The sequence below is a fragment of the Carassius auratus genome, chromosome 49, assembly GCF_003368295.1.
Source record: "Carassius auratus strain Wakin chromosome 49, ASM336829v1, whole genome shotgun sequence".
Classification (NCBI taxonomy): domain Eukaryota; kingdom Metazoa; phylum Chordata; class Actinopteri; order Cypriniformes; family Cyprinidae; genus Carassius; species Carassius auratus.
Window position 1 is genome coordinate 1206370 of NC_039291.1, and position 10128 is coordinate 1216497.

Here is a 10128-nt window from a genome sequence, read left to right on the forward strand (position 1 = left end):
GGCAGTCTTCCAGAGCAGCTTAAAACCTTTCGCACAAACACTCAATTAATCAAGTCTGTTTTAAATTCCACACATCAATCCGCAATAGAGAGTCTGACATTAGCACGCAAATTGCGCTGCAAAGGGATTCTGGTACTTTAATATTAACAAACTCTCACTGGAACACATCAGCAGCTCCTGTAAAGATGAATCTGCTCCATTTCAATGTTTTAAAACAAGGATTTGAAATGTTTTGTACGTATTAGAGTTCTTAAGCATGTCTGTTCGGCATTTGAAGCGTGTTCAAAAGAACACAGTGAGTTCTGTATCAATAAAATGCAAATGTCCGCATGCAAAACCTACATCCATCAACAGCCTATTACCAAGCCCTCTATAGAGTACAATGTCCTGAGATGCAATCTGATGCTCTAATTATCTCTTTTCAAAATAATATTTAGATTCGGCCTGTCCCAGGCCTCCACTACTACAGTGAAAGAGGTCTACTGTATCGTGCTGATTTATTGCATGGATAGCTCAATATAAGCGGTTTTATTGCAGCTATTGGAAAGCATTTATTTAAACAAAACGTCAGCATGTGAACAACTGCCTTGTCAGAGTTTCTCTCCGAGCAGTGAAAGGTTGGACGGTATCGATCGTATAAAAGACACAATATGTGTCCTCAGCTACACTCCAGGAAATAGGAATGCCAAACTGTGACCCCTCTAGTGCTTTCCTGCTAAATTAACAGCTTGATCAATGACAGGGAGGACACCTATTCTCTTCTGATGAGGAGTAACTCTGTCAAAAGCAATAAAGCTGAGCCCTGGTGAGATGTGGAATAAAATGAGCCAAAAGCTGCATGGAGTTTCATTGCGGCGAAAGGCACTTGTTATGGTTCTAGTAAATGTAGCAGTGAGGGTTTGATGTAATTTAGTATATGATGAATTGGAAACTGTCTTAAACATGAGATCTTACTTATTTGAAAGCACAGTTGACTTGGTAGAAGACTGGTAAACCACACAATCCAAACCGTGATTTTTGCCAAAGCCACACTCTGGTCGAGCTTGGCTTTTAGATTCTATTGAACTCTGAAGTAAATATCATCACTGATGACTGATGAGGTCTGTTTCGCACACACTCTCTTTTTAACAAAGTGTCTGATAAATTATCTTTTTTCTAATCTGGTTCATATATTGTATATGGTAGATCAAATTAATTCATGATACATACTTTTTTGTAGTATTAACTTTACTTATGGATTATCTGCTAACATGTGCAGTGTTAAGCCAGAGTACACAAAGTAAAATGTATCCCATAATGCAGTGCACTCAACCGTACATTTAAATTTCTTGCTTGATTTCTTTGAAATGTTTATGGTTACATGATACTGTTTCACATATTATTTTTACCATTCAAATGTTTTGGAAATGTTTTATGTTTTATGTTTTTGAAAGATACTGATCAAGGCTGTGCTTATTTGATTAAAAATACAGTTAAAACAGTAAAAAGTATTGTTAAATATCAATACAATACCTTTTTTTTTTTCCTTTGTACTTTAAAATTGTGAGCGAAACAATAGTTGTCACATTACGCCATCATCGAATAGGAGCTTCATCCAGTTATCATGCAAACCTCTTGGAAATAAAATAGTTAATTTACCTTTTTAATATTTATGTACATCTTTTTGTAAATTGTTCATGTTATTGAATGTTAATGCAGGAACAAAAAGTAGATGCTAAAACTGGAAACTGGAAATGGAAGGTCAAGCCCATCACGTTGCATTGTGGAGTATGGTATTCTCTGCTGTAGATATTTTGTTAAATGTCGTAGGTCATCGTGTTATTCTGTTTTGTAAAATCCTATACTGTGCACAACATGCTGTACACTACAGGAAAAGTATGTCAATATAACTGTTCTGAATACCTCTGTGTGGAGATGGGTTTATGTGTGCATGCTTGCATTTATGTGGCAGGTTGCAGCATGTGCCATCAGGCAGCACCGATAAGAAAGTAGAGCATTAAAACTGGCAGAGTAGAGAGGATTTGATTCCGCCTCCAGCTGGGGAGGGGCTGATTAATTAGATTCATTCATTAGTTTGATCTACCAATTTAGCATTTTGGAAGATTTTAATCAGTTGCTTATTTAAATGTCACCTGGAAGCAGTGGAAGGGAAATGAGGCGGTGGGAAATTGAGTCTTTTCAGTAGCAATTCCACAAATGGATCATCTGGATTGTAGGATGGGATTATCGAGGGATTCAGAAACACAGAGAGCTCTCAGAACTGCCATTATGAACACCCTGAAATTAAAAGCAATTTATAAACTCTTGTACGTGTCCTTTTGGGTATGAGATGGTGTTTGAAAGTCTGCCAATAATCATGTGTCTCAGTTTGCTTTAAAGACATCAGGATGCTGCAATGATGCTCCTAGGAATTCTTTATCCATGGAAATTGAAGTCAAATACGCAGTAATATTGTGTTCAGAGAGATCATATATGCATGAGTTGAGCTGAATTTACATAAATGCCACCACCAATTCGTATCTATCAGTGGGAACTTTCTTTTAAGGCTGGAATTTCAGATTTGGGAGAGTGTCAGTGCGAAAACATGTCAAACACAATAGATGCAGTGTCTGCATTGACTGTAAGTTTAAAAGACTAATTAAATTTGGGTGAAACTTGTTTATTGTTTTTAATAATTATATTACTTGTAGAAAAACTTTAAACACAATTGTAAATAAGTATAAAGAATGCCATTAATTTTAGTTCTAGTAATAAAAAGTTTTTTTTTTATTTTTATTAGCATATTTTTGTGTTTTGTTTGGTACCGAAATTGCTACCGAGAACCGTGGATTTCCACTGGTATCGGTACCGAATACTGAAATTTTGCATATCGTTTATTTCTTAAGGATAATGCAGTCCCACATGCGGTGAGTAAAACTGCTTTCCTCACAGTAATGTCACAGCTTCCACTTGCTCTCAACGCAAAAGCCTATTTGCGCTCGTGATTCTTTAGCTCCGCCCACACATCACGCCTCCAGCCGGTCGTGTTTTTCCGGGAAAAATCGGTACAGACTATCTTTCTCTTATGAATATAATAAAACTAAAGACTTTTTGGAGTTATGAAGGATGCAGTACTACTCTATAGGTACTCAAGATTAACAGGATCTTGAGTGAAAACGAGTATTTCACCCCCCCCCCCCCCCCCCCCCTTAAAGTTATCTTACTACAAAAGTGTTTTGAACGCACTTGATTGTGACACATAAAATTTGAACTTCCCTGAAAGACTTGAACATATTACAAGCATTTGACCCTTCTTTGACATAATGTTGACTGAGCACTACATTTATGTACAGTATGTGTATTCTTACGAGACTTGCTTCCTCACAAAGTTCACTGCTCTCTTGGCAGGCACAATTTCCAAGGCTGAAGAAGTATAAATCTCCTCTAGGTTGTTATGGATAAATACTGTAAGCTTCAAAAGATTATAGTCTAAGCCTGGGTTTACAAACCGAGGCTGCACACAAGCAACTAGGGGAATATGGAAGTATTCTGTGCATGCATTCACATATAAACACACACACATTTCCATTGATGACAGTTGAGGCAAGAAATGCTATTTAATACTGCTTTCCTCTTAGTCATATTATGCCTTCTTAGGATACTGAGGACATTTTTTACAAAGGTCATGGTTTCAGTGTGGGAGGATTTACAGCTTCCATATTGTCCACTCACAGTGCTTTATAGCAGTGAAAAATATCTGCAGGATTTATGTTGGGTGTGCAAATTATGTATATCATGCCATCATGACAATGTCTCGGTGTGTGTGTGTGTGTACGTGTGTATGGGAAGTGTGGCAAGGTGGCAATACTTTTCCTCTGCATTTATGTTGTATAAAGTTAATTCAAACTCTTGATTTTCAGTTTTGATAAACGGGTCCTATTGTTTCATTACCTTAGCAGTTCTCAATTCCAGTCCTCGTGCCCCACTGTTCTGCACATGTTTCTCTTATAGCTTCAGATGTTTGTTCTATTCAAACATAAGTGCCCTGCAAAGTGGACATCACAGGATATTCCACCATGATTCCGTATGAACTTATATGTTCCATTCAAAGTGCATTAAAGTGTGCAAGACGTGAATTTAAATTGTATTTATTTACCGAGGTATATGATGTCACACATTGCATGTGACGTTGCACAACGCAAATTCGTGAATAAATGTTATGAAATGCAGTAAACTTCAACAGATGTCCCCTGCTCAGGGAGTAGGGAACAATAAACACTGTGTAGGGACCATTTAAATCGGAACACTGTTCGTGCATGGAGCTCACTTCTAATGAGCTGATTATCTGAATCAGGTGTGTTAACAAAGAGAGACATGCAAAATACGCAGAGCTGTGGGACTGGAATTGAGAACAGCTGCATTACCTGATGCATTTGGGATAATGAATCAAGAATCATTCTGAGAGTACTAAGTTCAACTGATCAAGACTTTGCTAATTATCTTGTTTTAGCTTTAATCTTAGTGTCACATCCCTGGACTGTGTTTGTTGTGTTTTCCCTCCCCATGTGCTCCATGACCCAGTTTCTCCCATCTAATTAGTTATTCTGTTCAACCTGTGTTCCTCACAATTCCCTCGTTATCCTCTGTATTTAAGCACCAGGATTCAGTCTGTGTTTGTTGGGTCTGACAGTTGTGTACGTGTGTCTTCCTTCCCTTCCTAGTGTGGATTTACCCTGTGTGTTGGATTTAATAAATTGCAATTTTGTTTATCCAAGTCTCCTTCGTTCCTTCTGGCAGTGTATCATGACAGTATTTTCTTTAGCAGAGGTTACCAATTAGCAGTCCACAGTCCAGAATCATTGATTGTAAAATAATACAATTATAAACAGTGATTTTTATGTCTTCATACTGAGAAACCGAACGTCTGAAGCAGCGTATACGTTTAAACATGTGTCACTATGTTTTTATACAGAATCCTAATACAGGAAATGGTGAATCAAATCGCTGTGATTTTTCAGTCAGTGGCTGCGTAATGTTGTGGCACGTTGGAAAACTTGTTAATATTAACTGTAAGTGACAACACATTGACCGTTCCAAGATGGTGAATCTGTCGAATGTGGAATCTATGTATACATATCTCTGGCCATGCACCATATTAACCCCTGACACAGTTTTAGTTATTTGTGGTCATTTGATTGTAAAGATTCTTCTTTATTAGATAATTATTCTTGATTATCTTTTAACCTTTACTGTTTGTTTTTGGGCTTTTGTTATCAAAGTCTATTTGTATTTTTAAAGGCTGTATCTGAGATAGCAAATGCAATCAGGCAACTTATCCACTCCACAGATGTTTTAGTGGAAATATGCTGAATTGGCACACAAAAGAAAGCCTATAACCTTTTTACATATTCACTTTCATTCCATATCTCCTACAGTATCTCCCATTTACAGATATAAGTGTCTTATACTCCATTCTTTATAATGATAGATGCCTAAGATAACCTTTAAATGGATCCTGTATTACACAAAACTGTGGCTGACAACTGATCCCATGGGGTCTGCTGGACCTTGTGGGTTAAGTGATGCCACATCTAAATCATAAATCAGTCCGGCAACCAGCTCTCTTGATCTGAAGGTCAATGTTTCATTAACTTCCTGCCATTCTAAATTTGCCATCCATATCTAACCACAAATACAGTAGTCGTTGCTTTGGCAGTGCTCCTATATCTTCACACACATACAGAGCACACATGCACATACCTTTGCTTTATTGCTTATGCCTTATTGATTCATGAAATGGTAATATTCTAACTGACCTGCAGTGTTCATAAATCTTGGCTGTGTTTGGAAGCAGCCACATTCTCTCTGATGTTGATTGACAGCCTGTTGCCCCTGGTTTACTCGTGAATAAGTGTCAGATCTCTCTGGCAAAGGGGAATTGAATGGACAGAAGCCTTTTCTCAACTCTACAGTAGCCCATCCGCAGGGAGAGCGGCTTTCCTACGGTTCACGCGCTTATGTTGTGGGTGGGGAAACAGTGTCGATGCTTCTCTTTCAGGTGATTATCAGATAAAGAATAGAGAGGATGACACACAAGCACAATAAGATAACACCCCTCCACTCAAGCAGCTGTTCGTTGCCCCCCTCGCTGAAAGAAAGGATCCACATCTTCTGTGGAAACTAAAATAGAGGGTGGCAGCTACCTTTGATTAAACTGTAAGCAGGAGAGTAACAGTTGGTTTCTACAACAAACCAAGAATGCGATTTATTTCCACACTGGTGTTTTAGCTGATCACTATACTACTGCAAATAAATTGTCTTTGAATTTCAGAGGATAAGTGTAGCTCCCCCAGTGACAGGCATGAGGCAAGAGGTCTTGGTTAAAATACAGGGCTTTAATGTTGGTCAACCCGTGAGAACTGGTTTGAAGAAAGAAAATTAACAAATTAACAAAATAATGCTATATGCATGTCTCAACATATTGTGTTACAATCCAGCCATTTACAGCTAGATACTTTATATGTTATACATCAGAAAAAATGGCACATGAAAACATATATCAACACAAACACCCTTATAGTAAAATTTACAGTTAACAAACCTCATTGCTGCTTATCACAAAGAGGTGCTAAACATCCTTTCAGATCTCCCGTATCATCTTCTGTCTATTTTCTTGTAAATTTATCCACTTAAACACTACAACAGCGGAATAATCAGTCTCTTTCGCCGTAAAGTTTTTCTCAGTGCGTCGCTCAAAAGCGCCCGGCCGGAAACCTCCGGGCGGAACCAATAATTAGTTCCGTCTTGCTGTTAACATTCAAATACAGAAACAACAGAATAGTAAAAGTGCTAATACAGAAATAAACTGGCATCAGGCAGTTACACTCCCACCAAATCAAAAGTGATTTCTTAAACTTGGAGACAAACATATTGCATGAATAAAGTAAATGAACTCAATCCTAATAAACAACTAATAAACTGTGTTTGAGTGTATGATAGAACCATCAGTCTGCTTCTACCAATGTAACTGTTTTCTGAATGGGTCTCTCCAGGTAAACAGGTTTGGATGTACGCTTTCCTCTTCCATCCAGGGAGGAGTCACTGATGAGTAACTTGAGTCTCCTCACTCTTTCATCGCTTCCAGGATACACCTCGATGACTCTTGCTAGCTTCCATTGGTTTCGTGGAGTAGCCGCATCTTGCAACAAAACAATTTCTCCGACCTTTGCATTTCTGCGATTTTTGGTCCACTTCTGTCTGTGTTGGAGATTTAAGAGGTACTCCTTTCTCCATCGTACCCAAAAGTTGTTGGTTAAAAGTTGAACTCTGCGCCATCTTTTGCGGAGGTAGAGATCCTCCTTGACAAACTTTCCAGGAGGAGGGAGAATGATTGTGGATTTCATGGTCAAGATGTGGTTTGGTGTCAAGGGCTCTGGACTAGTAGAATCATTCAAATGATCAGTGGTTAGAGGTCTGCTATTCACAACCGCCATGGCCTCATATAGAAATGTTCGTAGGGAAGAGGAGTCAAGTTGTCTGGACGACTGTTGTAGAATAGACGCCAGGACACTTCTGATAGTGCGGATCTGTCTTTCCCAGACCCCACCCATATGACTTGAGGCCGGGCTGTTCATGACGAACTCGCACCCCAAATCTTTGAGCTCCTCTTGATCCATCTGTTTAAATGCTTCAATGAACTCACGCCTTGCTCCAACAAAGTTTGTCCCTTGATCACACCTTATCTGCCTTACTGATCCACGAATGGCGATGAATGAACGCAGAGCATTAATAAAGGCATCTGAGGTCAAGTCATCAAGTCCTTCAATGTGAACTCCTCTAGAACACATGCAGGTGAGTAACAGCCCATAACGCTTTAGCTCCTTTTTTCCTTCCTTAATATGAAACGGTCCGAAGCAGTCCATTCCACAGTAAGTGAATGGAGCAGTTGTTTCCATCCGCTCTTCTGGAAGGTATGCCATCCTTTGTTGCTCTGTGCTCCTTCGGAACTTTCTGCAACTTGTGCACTTGTGAATATGGGATGAAACAAGCTTGCTGCAACCCAGGATCCATATGCCATTGGCTCGGAGCTCATTAATAGTCATTCCTCGACCTTGATGGTATACTCTTTCATGATAGTGCTTGATGAGCAATGCAGAAACATGACTGTCTCTAGGAAGGATTGCTGGATGCCTCACATGTGGATGTAGGGCAGCATGAGCTAAGCGGCCTCCTACTCTGATTACATCTTGATCATCTAGGAACGGACATAGTTTGTGTAGCTGGTTGGCTTTGTCTTTGAGGTTTGTCTCTTTATGATGTTTAAGGCGTTGAATTTCTTGAAAGAGAGTTGCTTCCTGCACCATCTTGATTATGGTCAGCTCCGCCTCTTTCCTTTCCTCCAAGCTTGAGGCCTCACAGGACTTTGGCTTGAGATCTTTGATTTCCTTAGCACGGCGCTTGAGTCTGGCAACAGCTTTCACCAGTCTTGCCCATTCTGAGAATTTGTGTAGACGCTCTAGAAGTATTCTTGCTTCTTTTGCCTGAGTGTCATGAACCTGAGCTTTCTTGACCTCTGGGTCGCTGCTCTCGATCTCTCCCACCATGACAACTCCAGTTGGTAACTCTTTCTGCCAAAGAAAGTCTGGACCTGTGAACCAGTTAGAATCTTTGAGTTGTTTTGCTGTGGCACCCCTTGAGGCGTGGTCAGCTGGGTTGTCTTCTGAAGCTACATATCTCCATTGTCCAGCCTCTGTACTTAGTTTGATGCGCTCAACTCTATTTGCTACAAAAACATGAAATCTTCTGGCTTCATTACTGATGTACCCAAGTACAACCTTTGAATCAGTCCAGAAACATTCTTGTTGGCAGTCTATTTCTAGTTCTTTCTTGAGCATGTCACTGGTCCGGACTGCTACCACTGCTGCTGACAGCTCGAGTCTTGGTATAGTCATGACTTTAGTAGGGGCAACTCTTGACTTTCCCATGACTAAGGAGCAGTGGACCTCACCTGATGTACTGACTGCTCTTAAATATGAGCTCTCTCCATAGCCTGACACGCTGGTGTCAGAGAAGTGGTGGAGCTCATAGTGCTGGACCTTAAAGCCTGATGGCAGGTAGCATCTTTGGACTCTCACCTCAGCCAAGTTTTTTAGATCTTGCACCCAAGACTCCCACAGGGGTCGAAGGTCATCAGACAAAGGATCATCCCAACTGAGCTTATCACGACACATCTGCTGCAGGATTTGCTTTCCTACCAGGATGAAGGGTGCCACAAATCCAAGTGGGTCATACACAGAGGCAACTGTGGACAGGACCCATCTGCGTGTAAGTGGATATTCTTTAACAACCACTCTGAATTGCAGCTCATCAGAAGTCACACACCACTGTACCCCCAGTGCTCTTTCCATTAGTGGTTCTCCCAACATCATGGTCAAATCCTTGACAGCTTTAGCACACTCTTCCTCAGGAATTGTGGCTAAGACTTCTCTGCTGTTGGAGATGAACTTGTGTAATCGAAGTTTGCCTGTGCAACAAAGCTCTCTTGCTTCCTTCACTAGTTGGATTGCTTGGTCTTCAGATTCTACGCTTGTCAATCCATCATCAACGTAAAAGTTCCTCTGGATGAACCTGATGGTTTCTTCTCTAAAGCGTTCTTGTCCTTGAGCGGCAAGATGCTTCAGGCCATAGTTAGCACATCCAGGTGATGAAGCTGCACCGAACAAGTGGACCTTCATTCGATAGATGGAGGGCTGGGCTTTAAGATCTCCATCCTTCCACCACAAGAATCTGAGATAATCTTGGTCTTCTTTCTTAACATGGAACTGATGGAACATTTGTTCTATGTCACACATAACTGCCACACAACCCTTTCTGAACCGACACAAAACTCCCACCAAGGTGTTCGTTAACTCTGGGCCAGTCAGGAGATGGTCATTTAGGGATGTCCCTTGAAACCTTACGGAGCAGTCAAAAACGACACGGATCTTACCAGGCTTTTGGGGATGATACACCCCATGGTGGGGAATGTACCACACTGGAGTCTTACTGATATCCTCTTCAGGGACAAGCTCGGCATATCCATGAGCTATTGTCTCATCCATGAAGGCCTTATAGTCTTTGTAGTACTGCTCATTTCCCTTTAACTTTTTC

The 10128-nt window shown here is 40.4% G+C and overlaps 1 protein-coding gene across 1 annotated transcript; it reads right to left on the reverse strand.

The window, feature by feature from the left end:
* Nucleotides 1-6314: 6314 nt before the first annotated feature.
* Nucleotides 6315-7781, reverse strand: LOC113065926 (uncharacterized). The gene is made up of 2 exons (XM_026237462.1): nt 6581-7781; nt 6315-6398 (listed from the first exon to the last, which is right to left on the reverse strand). The coding sequence occupies exon 1, from the start codon at nt 7653-7655 to the stop codon at nt 6984-6986; it is 672 nt and encodes a 223-aa protein (XP_026093247.1). The 5' UTR covers nt 7656-7781; the 3' UTR covers nt 6315-6398; nt 6581-6983.
* Nucleotides 7782-10128: the final 2347 nt, after the last annotated feature.